Source organism: Mycteria americana, chromosome 11 (assembly GCF_035582795.1).
Source record: "Mycteria americana isolate JAX WOST 10 ecotype Jacksonville Zoo and Gardens chromosome 11, USCA_MyAme_1.0, whole genome shotgun sequence".
Classification (NCBI taxonomy): domain Eukaryota; kingdom Metazoa; phylum Chordata; class Aves; order Ciconiiformes; family Ciconiidae; genus Mycteria; species Mycteria americana.
In genome coordinates, this window is record NC_134375.1 from 3,235,670 (window position 1) to 3,256,136 (window position 20,467).

The 20,467-nt window shown below is 35.8% G+C and overlaps 1 protein-coding gene across 7 annotated transcripts in view; it reads left to right on the forward strand.

Moving 5' to 3' along the window:
- Positions 1 to 20,467, forward strand: part of IQSEC1 (IQ motif and Sec7 domain ArfGEF 1) — a 150,518-nt gene that overhangs the window by 124,934 nt on the left and 5,117 nt on the right. For 5 of the 7 annotated variants that reach the window (XM_075514291.1, XM_075514292.1, XM_075514294.1 and 2 more), the window contains exons 5-12: positions 1,765 to 1,887; positions 2,678 to 2,844; positions 5,432 to 5,571; positions 7,191 to 7,220; positions 9,527 to 9,652; positions 11,277 to 11,376; positions 14,789 to 14,962; positions 15,640 to 15,816. In XM_075514291.1, the coding sequence (XP_075370406.1) occupies positions 1,765 to 1,887; positions 2,678 to 2,844; positions 5,432 to 5,571; positions 7,191 to 7,220; positions 9,527 to 9,652; positions 11,277 to 11,376; positions 14,789 to 14,962; positions 15,640 to 15,816 (1,037 nt within the window). The remainder of the gene's footprint in view (positions 1 to 1,764; positions 1,888 to 2,677; positions 2,845 to 5,431; positions 5,572 to 7,190; positions 7,221 to 9,526; positions 9,653 to 11,276; positions 11,377 to 14,788; positions 14,963 to 15,639; positions 15,817 to 20,467) is intronic. The other 2 variants (XM_075514295.1, XM_075514293.1) reach the window with 1 other exon arrangement.

Consider the following 20,467-nt stretch of genomic DNA (forward strand, 5'->3'; position numbering starts at 1 on the left):
TTGGAGGTAGATTTTGTCGAACTGCTAATAACTCCAGGTTGTTACATAGAAAAGATATTTTAACAGATTATCCTTTTTCTGTTACACAATTTAATGTCAAGTGACTTGCCAAGTGACAATGTCAAGTGCTGAAGCCTAGCTGCTTCTTGCTTTTACCTGCCTGGGACATGTAACTGTAATAGTGAAGATGTGGTCGTTCAGCACAGGCTCATTCACCCAGAGTACATATGTACTCAAGTTCTCCTGCAGTGTCTAAAGTCCATTTAATCATGTTCTCTTTATCATTATGATCATGACGTTATTATCAAGGATTATCATTTTGTTAACTATTGTTAACAAAAACTAAACAAGTGTGTCTGATCTTACTTATTTTCATGTTTTCCTTTGCTGTAATGACCTAGCTAAAATAACTTGTTCCCTGTTTTGTCATTATATAGCCACTAGAAAAGTTTTGTTTACTATTTTGAAATATTTGCAGAAAAGTACTGGTTCCAGTTAAGAACATTGACTATGGTGGTGTATCTGCTGTCTCCACAGTTCATATAAAAGATTAAGACCCCTCCCCATTATGTTGCTGGCCAGCATGTTTCTGGAGGTCCTTAATTGCTCTAATTACTTCATTTTGACTCCAGCTTGTCTGCACATGTGCTTTACACCTTTGAAGGAGAAAAGAGCTTTTGAAAGTGTTACAGAACTTACAATAGGTGGGAAGACTGTGCACATTATTGCAGGACTGATAACAGGTTTTTAGGTGTGGATTGGAAAGGGTGTGAGAAATGCCAAGCCTGTTTGTTTCCTTGAGCTTCTGCATAAAGGGAAAAATATTCAGGGCAAAGTGAATGAATTGCTTCGGTATTAATCTATGTTAGCTACAATGTTACTAGGAGAAAAATGGAAGCTACTCTAATTTAGCATAGATGTAGATGTTATAGCTATATGTAGATGTAGAAGCTATAGATGTAAGAAAAGGCTTTTAAAACTGCATTGTGCTTTCTTTCTGTGGTTTCTGCATTACAGTGCTGTTACTTGCAGTGATTCATGTCTGGTTATTTAAAAACTAAAAGCTAAGTTTAAAGAAAGGAAATTTATAAGCTTCTGATCTTAAAGTAGTCTTTAAACAAAGTATTAGAATGACATTGTTGATTATATTAAACTGGTTCCTTTTTTATTTTTTGTCAGCACTGTGTTTTCAGAGCAAGAAAGTAATTATTTCTCCATAAATGTTAACTGAAAGACATGGCAGATGATGGGGAGATGAGAATTACAGTAATAGTAAGAGAGTATCCAAACAAGATAATTTTTTTTTTTCTCCATATGTAAGAACATTCCTAGACACAGAGCCATTTGGTACAGATTACTGTGCTTGCTGCAGGCTGTTCGAGATAGGATATTTTGAGCGGTATAAACTATTTATTATTATTATAGGCATTGTAATAATTGATTGGCCTGGAAGCACAAACCCAATAATTATTCTTGGCAATGGTATGTCACTTACATTGGTCAAACATTTGTCATTCCAGCAGCTTTTCTGTTAAAAAAACCCAAGGGCCTGCTTACATGTACACATTCTCCTTGATCCATTATGTGCAATCCTTCCTTCACAGCTTACCTACAATTATTGCAATTGCTGCTGAATGTTTCAAAAAACTCCATGAATCTCTACAAGAGATGGAAAACGTGAAGGTTTTTTGGTCTCGAAATCTTACCTTTGGTACTATGTTGTTAGAAATTAAAACACACAATGGCAATATGTTTTTATCCTAGCTGTGTTGTGGATGAGATGGACTTCTCAACAATGGAACTGGATGAAGCACTCAGGAAATTTCAGGCTCATATCCGTGTTCAAGGAGAAGCCCAGAAAGTAGAACGGCTCATTGAAGCTTTTAGGTATGATGCTGAAATAAATTACTCAGTCACCAGAAACCTGCTGTTGTCTAACAGTCAAACTGGAGAACTGGGGAAGTTGAGTATATCTGAGTTACTTCCCTGCTTATTTACAGTGTCCTTGTGAGCTATACATGGTTTCAAATACAGCATGTCATTTGTGGTGGTTTTGCTAAGTGTGGAACAGGAAGTTTTATTTGCTGGTGCTGTTCATGTATGTCACTTGTATTAACGTAGCAAGGTTTCTCAAAAGTTCTTTCTGGCATCAGTTGAAAAGATATTCAAGGATTTTTGAATGTCTCTAACAATGTATTTGGATATAATAGTTTATATGAATGGAATTATAAGACCATTTACATTTTAGAGTATATATGTTCTCAACCTTTCATTAACCATTTCAACAATAGTGGAATAAAGAGCATTAACTTATTAATACTAACACAAGCGTACTTTATCCAGGGCAGGATGAGATGTGGCATCACGTGGCAGTAAGCTAAAATCGATGCTGTATTCTTACCTGGTGTCAATGGGTATTACTCACTGAAAAAAATGAAATCCTGAAGTTAAAAGCTCAGAATCTGTACAAAGAAGTGAAGTTACAGTGGTAGTAGAAAACAAAAGCCTTCCATATGCTAGGATAGGCTTATGAAAATATGTGGATGGAAAGCTAAATATGTGTATGGAATGCAAATAATAGCTTGCTCAGCCTCTGGAATGTAGCAGTTGGTTTATTTGGTGGAATTAGAATAGTAATTCATAGCTCTGACAGCTTCCCTTCTTTGCTTTTTTACAGCCAACGATACTGTATCTGCAACCCAGGTGTTGTGAGACAATTTAGAAATCCTGATACCATCTTCATTCTAGCTTTTGCCATCATACTGTTAAACACAGATATGTACAGCCCAAATGTGAAACCAGAACGCAAAATGAAGCTAGAAGATTTTGTCAAGAATCTAAGGGGTAAGCAAACTCTAACGATGAAGGTCATGAAAGCCTTTCCCTGTAACTGTCATTGGAGGGACACCGTGTATCTTCTGGGAAGAAGACAAAATACAGGACACTTGATTGTGGTTTCACCTGACTTAAAACTACTGTCATTTTTCCAGGCTTTAATTATTTCTGGAATAGTGAAAACAGGATTAAGCATATAGTATTTTGTCATTTTTATCTTGTCTGTCTTGAGTGGATGTATTGTCAGGTCCTTTTATTGCCATATATGTATATATACATTAAGGAACAGAAATCACTATGCCATGATGAGAACTTTTGGAAATAAACTAAAGATGTAAATTCTCGATGAGGAGAAAAAAAATCCCAACTCCAAAACCTTCCTGAAAGGTATACAGTAAATAGCACTGATTTGATTTCTTCATTGGTATATTTTCTGATCAAGAAACTATTTGCCGGGCTATGGCATACCTAAGCTTGCAATTAGATTGCCAAAAAAATACGGATGTTTTTTCAAATTTGTATCTCAGATCTTTCTATCCTGGTTCTTTCTGGTGAAAAAGAACAGATTTTTATGAAGTATCAGCTCAGCCAGTGCTCAGCTCTGCCTAACAGGAAGTAGTCACTGTAGAGCTGAGGAGGACGATCGTGCATGAGGAGATGATACTGCCTGTTGTTCCTGGGCCCTCAAGGCAGAATGGATCAGACAGCATTTACCTTTTATCACAGAAGAGCACTCAGATGTTAGAGAAATAAAATGAGGCTGAAGTCCCCATCCCTTTTTTTCCCTTACGATAGTTTGTGCCCATAGGGAAAAAGCAGCTTTTACTATAGTTCCATTACTATGTGTTTGTACAAAGGCCAGGAAAATTGCCTGCTCAGTCATTGCAACCCTCTCCTCCTCCTCCTCCCCCTGCTTTTAAGCACAGAATAAGCACAACTTAGTGCACAGTCTCTCTTCTTTTGGCAACAATGGATGTAGCAGAATAGGCCTGTTACTGCAGGCACCAGCCAGTACTGATGTATTGTTTAACAGCCATTTTCTCAGTGATATCTAAAAGTGGGCTGAATAGCAGAAAGACAGAATCAAGTTGCTTAATATATAAAAGTATATTGGCGCATCTCGGATGCATGGCAGTTTGTATTCATGTGTGCGTGTGGTACTTCCATTTTAGGACTAGTAAAAACAAAATACTTGTGGTGTTCTGGAATTTCAGATCTTGAAAGTGAAAGTCCCGTTTGGTGATGTTATTCCCTTAGATTTATATAAGACAGCAATGAACAATCTATGCTTAGCAGATGTTTTAGCTTAGCAAAATTTAAGTTAGTGTTGAGATTTTATCATAAAGTCCACAAAGATTAAAAAAGGCCTGATACTCATTTCTTAGCATACTATTACAGTTATATTTGTTGTATTAAATACAGTACATTCTCGCTGAGCTCCAGCCCAAATGTCAGCAATTTTTTATTATTGTAGGCATTTTTGTAACAGGCTACCTTGCCTGTAACTTTAAATGACTGGATCGTAAAGGTAGTCTGTGGAAGACTTGCTGGTGCAGTGCAGAACAGAGGCAGTTTTGCTTGCTTCTAGTTGCAAAGAAACTGTATTTTATCACAGTATTTTTTATGTGAGCAGTTGTTCCACTGGGTGACAAATATTCTATTTTGGCTTCTGAATGGGAGATGAGAGTTTATTGCTTTAAAACCTGTTTAAAAAATAGACATGCATCTCCCTGTCCCCAGGAAATCCAGCTTTAAGTCACTTATTGAAATTGGACTCCTTCCACTGCTACTAAAAATTCAGGATCAAGCATTCAAGACACTGTGGCATTTGTTAGAATACCGACATGCCAATGATAATCACACAGTGCTAAACAATAATACTGTAACTAGGCTATTTTGTTGGGGTTTTTTTCCAGAGTAAATTAATTGCTCTTTAAATCAAAAGGAAATCTTGGTTAAATTAATTTTACTGGGTGTTCATAAGAGTCTCTTGTAGGAAATTATTTTATGAACAGTGTTGAGTAATATTGGGACAGAGGCAAAACAGAATGGTGGTTCTGCTTCCTCCCAGTGGTATACTCCTAGGAGGAGGTAATATGGAGATTTTAGTGTCTAAAGGGTTATTTAACTCCTTTGAGCTTTGATACCAAACAGAGGAAACTTAAAAGAAAAAAAAAAAAAAAAAAGAATTTACATAGGAAATTAGCCTTTTTATGGCTTAGTTTTAGAGTTTTAAAACAAAAAACTAAACCTGTGTAATTTCCATCAATGTCTTGGCATATTGCGGGCAGCAAGCTTTCGGACAAAAGTCAGTGCTTCGGTAATGAGTAACATAACTTCTGCTGCTTTGGTAAAGTAAGCACAAGAACTGCATAGGAGATGTTAGCTGACAGAGTACCAGCAGCTATAAAACAAAATAGCATAAGCAAGTACATCAGCAGTCTTAGGCAGCGTTGGCATTACTGTTAGCAGAGGAAGCAAAGATTGCCCATGTCTTTATCCTCTCCTTGCTGATAATCCTACATTGCTGAGAAATAACGGTGTGTGTTAGAGCATTCAGAGCCAGACTGATAATAGAAACTGTTGGCTTCTGCAGGTGTGGATGATGGTGAGGATATCCCACGAGAAATGCTGATTGGGATTTATGAGCGAATCCGCAAACGGGAACTGAAGACGAATGAGGATCATGTATCCCAAGTCCAAAAGGTTGAAAAACTCATAGTAGGAAAGAAACCGGTAAGTTCACTTTGCACTGCCTGTCAGTTACTGAGGAGATGTAGGGCAATGTACAGTATAGAACAATACAGAATTGTGTTGCTTAGAAGTGTAAATTGGTTGATAAATGGAAAAAGGCAGAAACTGTCAAAATAATAATTTGCTATAAGGTTGGTTTTGATTTTGGAGTATTCACAGTGCAGATGAATTTTGTTGTTGCAGTCTGGTATTTATGAGTGATGATGTTATGAGTCTTAAACTCTTTTCTCTATGTGAAGCTTTACAATTCTGAAATTACACTGAAATATCTGCATTTTAGGCAGTTCTCGTGTTTGTTTCAAGAGAATTGAAGTGTTATAGAGAATCGTATTTCAACATTTACGCTATCAGTTATGGCTCCATAATTTACAAGAGTAATAGAGAACTTCCGTTCACGTCAGCATCTTTCTCAGCTTCGCAGCTAGCTCTACAAACTGGTATTTGTAAGGGGAGATTGTGTCATTTTATTTCAGAACTTATCTGGAAATCAGGTCCCAGAGATTCTAGTATTGGGTTTGGGCGTCCAAAGATACCTCTTACTTTGTTGTGGGAAAAATCCTGACATACTTTGCTATATAAATTAATCTTCAAAGCGTCTGTTGGAAAAGGAGAGGGAAAAGGAAGGCCACAGTATTTTTCCCTTTGTTTTAGGAGCTGAGTGAACACAGAGATATTAAGACCAATATTTTACATGCTAACAATGGTATCTAATGTGGAGAGGGACAATGGATACTCAGCCTTCCTGAATTCAAGTCCTAGAGTCATCTGAAAATCTTCATGTTAGTAGTCACAAAGGCAGCCCAGAACAAAGCCAAAAAAAGACTAGAATTGCATGTTTTTGAAGTCCTACATCAGTTTTTTATCAGCTCTGGGGAACTTTACTGCAGCAAGGACTGATGGGTTGGGGTACTTTTTATTAAGAAAAAGAGCATGGATCTCAAGATTCTCCCTATTACTTTTAAAGAGCTTTGAATTGTAATCTCAGACAGGCCTCAATGCGGGGAGGGGGGGAAGGGAATGAGGGACCGCCACAAAAAAAAAAAAAAACAAAAAAAACCTAATTTACTGCTGTTTCCCAGTAAGGAAATATTACAGAGATCTCTTGGAAGAAGCAGAGGAAAGAGAAAGCAAAATTTCCTTAATAAAAGCTTTTACAGATTTTTGAGGAGAAGGGAAATAAATATTCTAAAGTCAGTAGTTGACAGTCACTTATGCTTTCATATGAAACTTATTTTCCGTAATTGTTTGGGGATTTAGGTTTATATATAGGCTTCTGTGGGAAATGGTTTTTTTAATGGTTCTTTTTTTATTCAGGCATGTGGCAATTCAAATCCTAAAACTAATCCTGACCTTGTAAATTAAATGGGATTAAGAAAACAATGCCCTCAATGGAGTCCTAGGTTCAAGGATTCTTCTGTTGAGAGACTTTTAACTGTGTGAAAGAAAATTTAGGAAACAGCCAACAGTCTTTATTGATAGAAATATTTGTTTTTACTTTATAGGCATTTAGTCATAGTAAGACCGTGACGTATTTACTTGCTATGATACAGTACTGTGTTTCTCTGAAGTTTAACGAACTTGTATATGTCTTTCTACTGTAGATTGGATCTCTGCATCATGGACTTGGTTGTGTAGGTATTTCTCTCATACTCCTTCAAAATATATAGTAATTTTAACTGACAGCATTTTCTTAAACCAGCAATAATGCATTCTATTACATTTTAACTTTTTAAAAAATTTGGCTTCTTTCAAGCAAAATGTTCCTGTTGTTATAATAATAACTCTCCAAAGTCTAAAGATTTTCTTAAAAATATATTTCCCAGAGAGAGCTTAATTTATTGCCAAGAGTTTTTTAGACCTTTTTTAGTATGTTTTTTATGCATTTCAAATGCTGTTATCACTGTAGAAATTAGCCAGTAAAGAATAAACAAATAAGTAAAATCACAGTTGCACCTCACCTTTCCACCTGGGCCCTGGTGTGTTTATTCTTTCTGGTCCATTTCAGTATTGAATGATACTCTAGAGAGATATTGCTAGTTAATTTAACAGTTCTATTCTGAAAGGTAGATGAACGCAGAAAATATTGCTTCCAAACTTAAGTAATAGGCATATTCAATAATAATCCTAGAACTGTTCTTCTAATGCAGTGTTCCACTTACTTGAATTTCATGATAACATTATTGCTAGTAGTTTTGAACGAAGAAACCACCTCATAGCAGAGGAGTGCATGTAGTGCTCTGAAATCTGATTACCTTACACAAATTTGATCCTAATGATTTTTTTTCTCAATTATAACTGCTAATGTGCATCAGCATCTTCACTCAGGACAATCCAGAGAAGAAACTCTAAACTTTCATCTGTTTTTTTCAGTCTTCTATTTCTTGCTTTTTCTATGTAAACCATTAAAATCATGCAAAGCTAGCTTCATATTCCTAAGTGAATGTTGTTTCATGGATGCACGTCTAGCAGTACCATTGGACTGCAAAAACAAACTGAAAGATGTGACCTTTATATTATAAGGTGGAAGAAAATCTTACCAGATCATCTATTGCTATGAGTGAAAGTATTGTCTATAGCTAAATTTCAATACCAGAGATTGCGGTAGTTGTTTGCAAGTTCATAGGCTCAGTGACTGCCCTTGGGTTTTGTTATCTTGCTGTAGCAAATCTCAGACTGCCATGTGCTGGGGAAACTAACTCTGGAGGTAGGAGAGAATGAGAGCATGCAACATTTATTCCTGCCACTTTTCACTGAGAACCCATGTAAGCTGTTCAGTTACCAGAATAGCCTGAAAATAGAAACCATTGATTCCTCCAGCATTCTTCACCACACTGGCTCCTTTAAACATGTCAGATTTTTTCTTAAATACCTTCTCCTTTAAAGTTCAGGAAGGGTAATTACGCTAATGCCATAGATAATTTAAATGCTAATAGCATTTTATCTCTTATTAGTATAGTTGTCATTGGATTTGGGGGAAAAACTGAAATCTCACCAAACAACTTAATAACCAACCAGGAACAAGGTCAGATAGTGACTCCTAAAGTCCTGCCTCCCCCCCCCCCCCTCCCCCCCCCCGTAGAGGAAGAAGCAGCATTAACAGTCTTTGACTGTTTTTCTTTACTTAGTAAATCTCGTCATTCCCATGCAGGATCAGGAATTATAAAGAAATATAATATATAAATGAAATATATGTCTAGTTACCAAAGAATATTCTCTACTTCAAATTTTTAAAGTTTTAAAGGCTTTCTTTTAATATTGTTGACAAGATATCATCATTTGCATTTGAAAGAAATGAAGTCTCACTAGGTTGAAAACAGCGGCTTCGGAAATAGCTTCAGCAGACATTTCAAATAAGAAAATGGAAAATTATTCTTGTTTTTTTTGTCGGCATGAGAAAATAAGCCATATGGAAAAAACATTTACTTTTTCCTGATGTCACCATTTCCTTGGTATTGGGGAATGAACAAATTGAATTAACTCAGTGGCTGACAAAACATAATCTACAACATCAGTGTATTCATCTCACAAAAGTTAAAGTTGCTTTGCATCCTTTCTTCTAATAAGGATATGTAAAAATGCTCAGGAAAACAAACATGCTTTCCTTTGAGCTCCCACTTGCTTAATCTTAAGTTCTTTCAAGGTTTTATCGTTTCACAAAGTAATACTCTATCCCCAGTAGAACTTTCATTGGCATCCATATATAGGAATTCAAGCTCTTAGAGAATATTTTATATAAGAATTTTGATGAAGTTTGAATGTCATGCAAGTTTGTGGCATATAAATCTTTATTTTTCTGTTGTTGGTCCTTTGATGAAAAAGTCTAATGGGCTTAGAGGAAAAAATACTTGAAGTATTCAAAAAAAGACTCTGGGTATGAAAGATGCTTTATCTTGGCTACATATTGCTATATTAACCATGAACTTTTGTATTATCCTAGGTCCTCTCTCTACCCCACCGGAGGCTTGTTTGCTACTGTAGGCTGTTTGAAGTTCCAGATCCAAATAAACCTCAGAAGCTTGGATTGCACCAGCGAGAAATATTTTTATTTAATGATCTTCTTGTGGTATGTACTTTCAGGTGGATAGACTTCTAGTGAGGTATTCAGAAATGCCTATCTCCATGAAATTAGCGGCAATTAAGTGCATGAGCATTCCTAAAAATAAATATCTATTACCTGTTACTCTGTACTCCAACAATCTTGGGATGATTAAGATTTAAATTTTCTCTCTCTTCATTATATATAATTTGCTTTTTAAACTGAAGCCTTTTATTGATTACTACACTCTATTGTAAGAAAGTACTTTGATGCACTAGCTTTTACTATAAAGAACAAAAATTACCTCCAGTTTACCCATTTCCCTAATGGATAAATGGAGACATTCTTTATTCCGTGAATAATGAATTCAAGTTACTTGTGGAAAAACAAAATTACATACTACTTTGTATTCCCCAGATGTTCTATGAACCAGACATGTTTATTCATTGAAATAGGAATAGGATATGTTGAAATAACATTTTACAGTTGACTTTACTTTTTAGTGTGCATTTAACTTGACCTGGTCTTTTGAAAAACAGACATACAAAACTAGTGACAGTTTGGAATTGTTTGGTTGATTTACCTATTTGAAAAATAGGAAAATTTGTTGCAGTCTATTTGCAGTCTGTTTCTATTTTTAAAACCAGGAAGTAAATTAAAAAAAAAAAAAATCAATCCTTTTGATTGTGAGCGTAAGCTCCTATTTGTAAGTGTGAGCTTGGGTACAAAATGATGAAATATTGTCGTCTTCAGGTTGCAAGTTTTCTGTCATTTTTTATTGCATACTCAGATGTCGGTAGTTTTATCAAACTGTTTTGGGAGTAATATAGACCAAATTTGTCAGTTCTAGTAAAATGCCATCATCAAAAGCTAAAATTAGAAAGAACTAGTAAAAATAAACCTCTTGGTTGTAAAGAGAAAGAGTGGTTGCATTCACACTTCAGGAGAACCCCAAAATTGATGGTAAGGAGTAGTATGTTAACTCCTATTATAGCAAAAAGTAAAGGTGTCCACAGACTCAGAGCTTTTATTGAGATAGGTGCTGTACAAATCATAGGGAAAACAGGGTATCATTGGATGAGGTAGTGTAAGACAGTATTTGGAGGTGCACAGAAGTGAAGCAGGCTTGGAAGGTCACACAGCACATAAGAATAAGGGCTAAGAATTAAACTTGTGTGGAGAGGTCCATAGGCATGTCCTGCCTGCAGTCAGCCTGTAAGAAAAAAGCATGAAGGAAAGTGTGGTAGCAGCTAAGTTTTTTAAAAAAGAAAATTTAAACATATTTACATTTTTGCTAGCATGTACAGTGCACAATATGATCCAGGGTTTTTTTTCTTTCTGGAATTTCAAGAAGTAGGGTTCTGGAGAGTAGAGAACACAAAGGCTTTGTATCTGGATAAAATATTAAATCTTCTGGTTAAGAGATACCAGTGCTTCAAAGCTAGCTTTGTTTCTTCAGTAGTAGTAGATTAAATACATCAGTTGCACTAAAAAAAAAAAAGGAAACAATTACAAGTTCATCTTTTCTGGCAGATTATACCTTTCTTTGGCATAAAATGTTTTCTTGTATGCTAATTCTTAAAAACAACAATTTTCCACAAACACATATGGTAAAAGGGATATTTAACTTCGTTTATTTGATAACTTTCAGGTGACCAAGATTTTTCAAAAGAAGAAGAACTCAGTCACATACAGTTTTCGACAGTCCTTTTCCCTCTATGGAATGCAAGTTCTTCTTTTTGAGAACCAGTGTAAGTTTTTCCTCTCTTTTTATATGACGATTTTATTTATAAATAAAATAAAATAAAAACTTGTGTGTTTAAAACAAGATGGTGTTAGCATAAGGAACAGCAAGACTGCTGTTAGATTTTTTTTTTTTTTTGGTTGTAGTCAGAAGCCAAATCTAGCCAAATGTGTTGTAAAGAATAGAACGTTTTTAAGAAACAAGTATGTTATATCTGTTGCTGAGTCAATGGTACAGTTAGCTGGAACTGAATGTATGATAATAAATAATGACTATTATAATCATACGTTTAATTCAAGCCACTATTTAATTTATTTTCCTGATTTATATCTTAACTTTGTGCTGAGGTAATATATATTCATTCAAATATAAATACAAAGCAGAGAGTCTGGATTAAAGTTTGTATTTTCTGACACCTTTTGTTTATGTCAATTGTAATCTGCATCAATCCAATATTCATTTTATCTTTAATATGCTTGTCAAGCTTAGTCTTAGCAGACAACAACCCAACAAAAAGCAAATAGTTTGCTAACGCTCCTGTAGATTTTAAGCCCAGAGACACCATTAGTAATAACGTAGCAGAGCATAGTTGTTTGTGTGGTACATAGGGAAACAGTCTATTTGACCTGACTTAATGGTTTGTAAACCAAACTTTGACCTTCATGATAAATTGGCTACAGTTCAGTGTGACATTCGGTGTTTTCTGTGCTTTTCTGTTGTGGAAAGCCCTTAGTTTTCGCTTGTCCTTGAGAATGTGCTCCAATGCTCATCTCACTCAAAAGAAGTTGCTGTTACTGAGTCAAAGCATCCGGAGATTTCAAAAGGGAAGATTTTGCAGTGCTTATAGCAGCGTTGTGTAGCCTGCAGATTATTTATATGCATACATATTCATTCTCTCTCTCTTGTGCACACATTATATGATATAAAATCCATTTTTAGAGAGGAAGGCCAAATATTTCTGTCCTGGATTCTACTAAAAATAGAAGAATATGTAATTCCTCTGATGTCAATTAAATAGATTTAAAAACAAAAATCACATAAGCATGCTAAGTAGAAACACTTTATTCAAGTAAACTTAAAAATATCTATAGTGGAACTAGGAGTAAAAGGTTGGATTAATCCCAGTGAACTGGAGGCATTTTAACTGAGACACTTAAGTAGGCATAGTTGGGCTCCTAAGGTGAATTCACTATGGTGAATCAGTGAGCTGATTGTACTTCTAGTATCGGTGCCTGTCAGGTGGAATGCAGTATTTTCCAATTGGGAAAGAGAATTATTCTTCCCCTCTGGTTTGTGAAATTCATATTCTTGGTTTCCCCTATCCCCAGCAAGCTCTGGGGTATTTTGGCCAGAGCCATCATGCCTTTCAGTAAATCTGTGTGTTGCAGCTGTCAGAATCAGCTGGTTTCAGGTGAATAAAATTTAGTGTCACTAAAGCAGAAGCAAAAAAATATTGATATGGCTACTGGTGTGGTTGAACAAAATGGTTGGCGTTGATGATAGAAGAATTGACTTCTAATGATAGAAGTCAATTACGCTGAGGGATGGATGAGCTCCAAAAGGGAAAATAATTTCATGTCTCTTTAGTAAATAAATAGGCCATAAGGGAAGTATATTTTACATTTTCAGTCAAAATCACTGAAAATGTGAAAGGCAAGCAGATCACTTTAGAGAGTATATCTGAAACCAATAAATACTTACGTCAGTCTTTCCTGATGCTTAATCAATATGATGTAGAGAAGTATCTCTGGTAATAAAATATTTTTGTTTGTTTAGTATGTGGAGATTTGTTGTTCATATGTGACGGTAGCCCATGTGACTTTGGGGTTACCAAGTTTCCTTGTTTGGTTTCATAATATTTTTTTTTTCCCCCCCAAGTGGTGCACTTTCTAGAGCTGTTTGCTGCATATCCAGTTTCAGTGTTCCAAGCAGTACGTGCTGTTATACCATGCTCTCCACCTGTTAGCTTGCCTAGCACCAGACTCCTCTGCACTTTTGGCCATTTGGCTGTATTCTGAATGACAGCAGCTGCAGACAACTTGAGGCGGCTGTCTTATTTGATTGAAGGTAGATGCAATTGTCATGTGGTCAGGAGAAGCAGATCAGCTATACATCGCTTCTGTGCAAGGTGTTGATATCAGACCCCCGCAGAAGCGCCAAATTCTTGCTCCCTTATTCCTCTCTGTACCCTTTGAAGCTTGCGGTAGCTGGCACTTTTTCACCTGAGAATGGTAAATGGGCTTGCTTCACTTTTAGTTGCAAATCTGGTTTGGAATTTTAAGGTATCCTTTTAAAAAAGCATAGCATTTGCACTTGTTTCTCAATATTTTAAGTCTCTGTATTGTTAAAACCCGAGGACTTTGAGGAAAAGACTACCTTACGTCATCTGCTGGTTCTTGAGGGAATGAATTTTTAGTACGTGGGAGCACTTGAACTTCGGGTTGAATACTTAAGTAAATATTTGAGAGCTTTTGCAAACCAATAAGGTCAGGCAGTTGAGTAAAAGAAAACATTGTGAATTAGAATGCACATTTTGAGTTTTTCTGACACCCCGTTTTTACAGGTCTATGCTTCAAACAAAGGCTGATTCCGTTTTCTACAGCAGAATGTATCTTCATTATAAGCTATCTTTCTGTAAATGAACCTTTTATCTCAACCAGGAGATATTTTTGACCAGCTGTTAAAATTTGCATTCTCAGATGTGCAGCTAGAAAAGAGGCAAAGACAGTTTGCTGAAAAATCTGCCTTTTATTGTGACGATGTCCATAATATGGGCCAAAAGAGGGAAAAAAACCAACCCACCCCTTTTACTTCCTCAGTATGTAATTTCACAGATAATTTTAACTTTTATTTTTAGAGAAAAAAAAATGAAAGTAGGATGTCCAGGGAACACAACTTAATAGGAAACACTAAAAGCTGTACATGCTAGTGTTTGTCTTCCTGCAAACATTAAGTTAAAAGTGTAAGACAGTTTCTAGTACTTGAGATGTGTTCAAGTAGTCTTTACTCAACAAAACTTTGGTCACAATTGAATACGGTAGGTCATGGGATCTGCTCCATAAAAATTATCCCCTTAAATTTTTTGGTTTTTTTCTGGGATTTTTCTTTTATATTGTAGGTTGTACCTTAACGGTGACAGCTGCATAAAGACTCTCTTTCAATATTTATTCGGTATCTTGACAGTTAAGCAGTTCCAATGTAGCTTAGGGATTTTCATTCTAATTCTGTGCCTTTAGACTTTTATTTCTCGGACTTTGTTCCTTATATGGTAATACTAGTAAAAAGCCTTCAGTTGTGGCAGGGGTTTTTTTGTTTTGTTTTGGTGGGTTTTTTTGTTTTGTTTGGTTTTGGTTTTTTTAATTAAAAAGAAAAGTAATTGGAATAATCAGAGCTTAGTTTTTCATGACTCTTTCTTCTAGATTATCCCAACGGTATTCGGCTCACGTCAGCTGTTCCAGGAGCAGATATCAAAGTACTAATAAATTTCAATGCACCAAATCCTCAGGACAGGAAGAAGTTTACAGATGATTTGAGGGAGTCAATTGCAGAGGTTCAAGAAATGGAAAAGCACAGAATAGAGTGTAAGTACAAAGGTACATATAATAGAGCATTTTCAAGCTAATCAAAATAAGAAAATCTTGAATGTGTGTATAACCCATTAGAACTGTTTAAAAGTTCAAAATAATGTAGGGTTTTTCCATGGCTTTGATTCTAGAAAGAGGAAAATCCCAATGATATCTTAAGCCCCAGCTGAGTTCATTGACTATTATTTACTGCAGTGTAGCTGCAGTGGAAATTAGCCTGGACAAACTGCAAATAGCAATGGACAGAGGAGAGATGGATTTGTAATTTGTAGTATAAATTACAGTAAGAATTTTAGGGATAATTTACATCACTCTGAAATTCTCAATGATGGCCCTTCAAATAAGTTTCACTGAATTTTTCTTCATTTCCATGTTGATATTCCTGTATTCTCTCAATTAGGTAGCCATAGTACAAACTGAAATATTTTGCTGGAAGTTGCACGAGTGTCTAAACACGGAATTTTATCTTCTGTTTTTCCAAAAGAGGAATAGCCTTTCGTCCTGTATGTTGTAATATAAAGCTGGTAGTACAGGGTTGAAGTTCCTCTCTGGCATTTAACAGTGCCAAAATCAACTCTTATCTATTATTCACAGTAATAGGTGATCACATACAGAAATTGCGATGTTGCCATGTCCTCCATTATAGTCAATAAACATGAATTGCAAAATTATTCTCTTTGTTTCAGCTGAGCTAGAAAAACAGAAGGGTGTGGTGCGTCCAAGCATGTCTCAGTGCTCCAGTCTGAAAAAAGATTCTGGCAACGGGACACTGAACAGAGCTTGCCTGGATGACAGCTATGCTACCGGGGAGGGGCTGAAAAGAAGTGCACTGAGCAGCTCCCTTAGAGACCTGTCTGAAGCAGGTAAGCACTGCCTTTATTTCCTTGCTCTGACTAGTGCATGCAAAGATGCGTGAATGATGCATATACAGCCCAGCTCGCAGTGGGCTTTCATAACTAGTAATACTGAAACTTCAAACATTTTAAATAGCACCTCTTTCATAGTTCGTGTTTAATTTCTGTTTGTTTTTTTACCCTTGTTCTATTAAGCAACCACTATTTGAAAGCATTTAAACCGTTGTAGATTGCTATATATACTTTTAAAGGAGAGTGAAGACAGAGGAAAAATTGTAAGTGTTTTATAAAAAAATGGTTGACTTGTGCTAGGAGTAACCCACTTAGTTTTCCTTTCTTTTTTTCTTCCCCTTTGCTTCTTCCCCTTGATACAATAGGCTTAGAAAGAAAAGAAAAGAAACTGGTCTCTGTGTAATGACCGCTTTCCGTGCGTTTTGTGCTCAAGTGTACCTGTGTTACCACATTGATGAATGAAATTGAGTGAAGCCCTACCAAATTCTGCCTAGAGCTATGTAATTCAGCTACAGTGTGTCCCTGATGCTCTTTTATTGTTTTGTAACTCAAGGTATAGTTCCCAATTCTTGCAGAAGAGGTTGTTGTGAAATTCTATTGCCAATATAATAAAGGAAGCCCTAGTGGACAAGAACACTGATATCCCATAAAACCACTGATGTGTCTTAAGATTTATTAACTGATTAATATAGCTAAAGACTGGAAAGGAGTGGTGGTGTGATTTTTTGGCCAAAGAAAAGCCAGGGGAAGTTTGGTATGTTTTTATTTTATGGTTTGCCTCAGTAATACACAACTGGCATACCCATGTAATACCGGCTACCATGGGTAGTAACCTTGTCTTTCAGTGTTAAACGTGATTCCTATCATTTAGTAGTCATACCCGAACACCATGCCCACTATTCAGAAAGTACTTCTGGGGATAGTAGCAACTATATATATATATATATATTTAATTTTTTTTTTTTTGTTCATAGTCTGTGTTACATACTCGGATTTGTTCTTTTAATTGCAGTGATGATTTACAGTATAGTCATAATTTCAATATTATGTATAACTTTGGTAGTAGACACTAATCTTTTTCCTTTTTTTAACCAAAGAAGAGATTTTAGCTATGCTGCAATAAATAAAATTGTTGCAAACTGAAATTATAGCCTGTGTTTTGTGGGTATATGTATGTGCATACAAATATGTAGAGAGTGAGCTCTTTCAATTATTTTATTCTCTGTTTAGGCTTTCATACTCGTATGTCCATTTGCTTCATTAAAAAGACCTAGGGCCTTGATCCAAAATCAGGCTGAAGTTGAATATTGGTGCCTGACTGGCTTCAATGGATTTTGGATCAAGCCACTAGTCTTCATCACTATTATCTCTCAGATTTGAGGATACTTCCATCATCCTTTTTTGTTGTTTTGTTTGTATTTCATTAGAATGAGAACTGCCATATTGAACTGCCAATATGTGAGTTCAGTGGGTATCTGCACCCATAAATGTGATTTCTGATTAATTTTTTTCATCCTGTAGGAATTTTTCATCCCTGTCTTTCAAACATTGCCATGTATTTGAATTCATGTTATGGGTTTTATGCAATAAACAAGTATTTGTAATCATGAAAACATTTCACGTTTCAACAGGGCATGTCTACAATTGGCATGCTTATTACTGAAAATAACTTTTTTCCATAATAAAAAGTAGAAATCACTCACAGACTGCAGGGTTTATCAATGAGTTTGTTAAACCCAACTAAACTTAATTTTAACTCTAACGAGTTGAGAATTATGGAGAGTTTCTGTTTGGTCTTGTGCAGTGCAACTGACTTGAGAAATTACATACCTGTTGTTTGCTTTGTTATTTGGTGTAATTTTAATGAGATTATACATGTCTTTTCTGCCTTTTCTCAGTGAATAGCTTGCATGTGAGGCTGATTTTGTTTTAATATGGGACAGATGAGCCACAGAAAAACAAAGAAATCTCTTTCAGTTAGCGAGATACTGCGTCCCAGTGATTATACCATACTAAATTGCTTCTGTAAAAGAGTACTGAGTTAGGTTCCCTCAGTTCTTCTTTTTGTGGATGAAACACAGGATCAAAAAGGAGGAACAAGAGTAGTGGGACTGTGCGTGGATGTGTGTCTTTCTGTAGGAAAAGGCATGACGAAACTGGAGTTTTAGAGAGTTCCTTTCTACATTTAAACAGAAATAAATCTAATAAACATGAGAAAATTGCCTGGTTGCATATTGATGCAGTAAGGCAGATAATTGTCCAATGAACATTCCAAAAACAAATTGAAAAATTTTAAATATTTATTCAATGAAGGGGAAATCTGATTGAACAGCATTTTGGTTGCACGGCTATATGACAAAACTATTTAAGAAAACAGCCCATTACTCTCTACCAGGTATCACAGTAGTAAGTGGTGGCTGTGGGAAGTGACTTTAAATTTCTCTGTTGGAAAAGAGAGACGATTCATAAGCTGCTTAGATCTAGTCAGTGTTGATACCCTGAATGATTCTGATTCCTAAGCTGTAAACCGTAAGGAAAGGCAAGATTTCTCTGTCAGGAAACAATGTCAGGAATCATTTCCTGATGGTTGTTCTTCCACGCATTTGCCATGATAGCGTAAATCGTAATTGCAAAAAGGATGTGAATGAGGGTCTCTTGATTTTAAAGATAGTACTGTTCATTGTGGATTGATAGTTCTTTCCATGGAATAAAAAGCAGAATGTGGCAACCAACTGTTCCAAGATGTGAATACGCCAAAAGTATTTAATGCTTTATTTTTCTCAAAAGAAAAATACATCATTTTTATTACACATTCTTGAGCTATAGTCAAGAAAGAACTGAATTTATTTGTCCCAGACTTTGAAATTCTTAATTTACATAAAAATATTAGAACACAGACAAATTTTAATGCAGTTAAAGCTGAGTTTTATGGGTTCTGATAGAATTTTGGACATTTTACCACTTACTCCATATATAATTACATGATAAGTAGGTTTACAGAAAGATGTGAAAGGTGTGAAGTCCCATCATGGCCATTAGTACGTGGGAAGAATGATTTGGCCATTAGTACATGGGAAGAATGATTTGGTCGCTGAAGCAGAGCATGGAGGATTAGACAGGTTGTGTTGCTGATTCTGTGTCTCTCACAGGTTTCTTGACTGATTTTAGGCGAGTTTGAATTCCAGTGACTTTGAGTTGCTGGAGGACTTGGTGCTTTCACATTGAGTTTACAGTGGTGAGCACCTGTCGAAATCAAGCTTTATTCCCCCCATCCCTAACCTGTAAGGTGGAAATAATATTTACACACTGCACTGGTTTAAAAATTGTAATTTTATGGTTTGTCCCAGTAATACACAACTGGCATACCCATGTAACATTGGAATCTGCACAGAAGTGCAGGATGGTATAATTGTTACTATTAATATAAGTTGTGCTTGTCTCATAATCTCCTGAGCTATCTCAAAACAATCACAGACCAGTAGAGACTACTTTAAAAAAAAAAACAAAACAAACCCAAACACTACAAACCCAAAATAAAAACATAAAGTAGTTCCCGAATTAAAATAATTCTATTTGTATATTGCATATAATCTCAGTCGTCAACCTTCAACTTTTTAAATGTTTCTTTCTACCTTCCAAAACAAGCTGCTGCTTCTTTTTTTTTCTTTTTTTTTTTAAACAATTTTGTCATGTATTTTTTAAAATCTCCTATATCCCAAAATGTAACGAAAAAGACTGTGGAACTTCTCAGCATTGTAATCCCCTTAAAAAGACTCTGACTTCATGCATTACAGAATCCTTTAATCTGTTGAATCAGTCTGTGATGGGATGGAGCAGTCCCTTGGCTCCTCCCTCATCTGATGCAGGCAGGGTTACTAGGTTATTTTCTCCTTCCTCTCCTGTCGATTTTGCTGCACTATATAGGACAGAGGATAAAAGCAGGGTTTTTTCTCCCTTTTTAGAAGAGCTTTCCAAGTAGGGAGAGATTTTTCCTCTCTCTTCCCTTGTCACTGTTATTATATTTCCTATTCTTCAATGAAATAGCAACAGTAATGGGCATGATAGAATTTACTGGGTTTTTTTAAATAAAACAGATTTGTATGAATCAAGTCTTTTGTGATATATGTGTGTTAATACCAAACCATTTTACAAGTATGTTGTACAGACGCCCCACACTGTATATAAACACCTTTGTATCAACAACTTTTCTGTCTTATGGAAGAGACACTTTGCTGTTCTGGTGAAGGAGGAGTTCAGCAAGGCGAGGTGTGGTTATGCTGTTTTCTCTTCTCCTGGGGCTTAATCAGTATTTTGAGAATAATCAGTATTTTGAGAATTTTGAAGATGCGAAGAAACTATTTTCACAGTCGGTGTGTGATCTTAAGACTCTACCTGTTTCACCCAGAAAACAAGATGAAAATATGAAGGTTACAAAGAGTCTTTTCACCCTGGAAAGTGGTCTCTCTAAATTAATGATTAAAGCATATTTTTTAGATAATTTTGAGCAAGTCAGCTTGGGTAGTACCTGTAAGCTCAGTAGCTAGATGGTTACAGATTCTGCTGCTGCTGGGAATATCAATTTCACAGCCTTTGGAGGCTAGTATGTACTTATACTAGCTCTTATAACTCATTGTTATGAGAGCTGCTA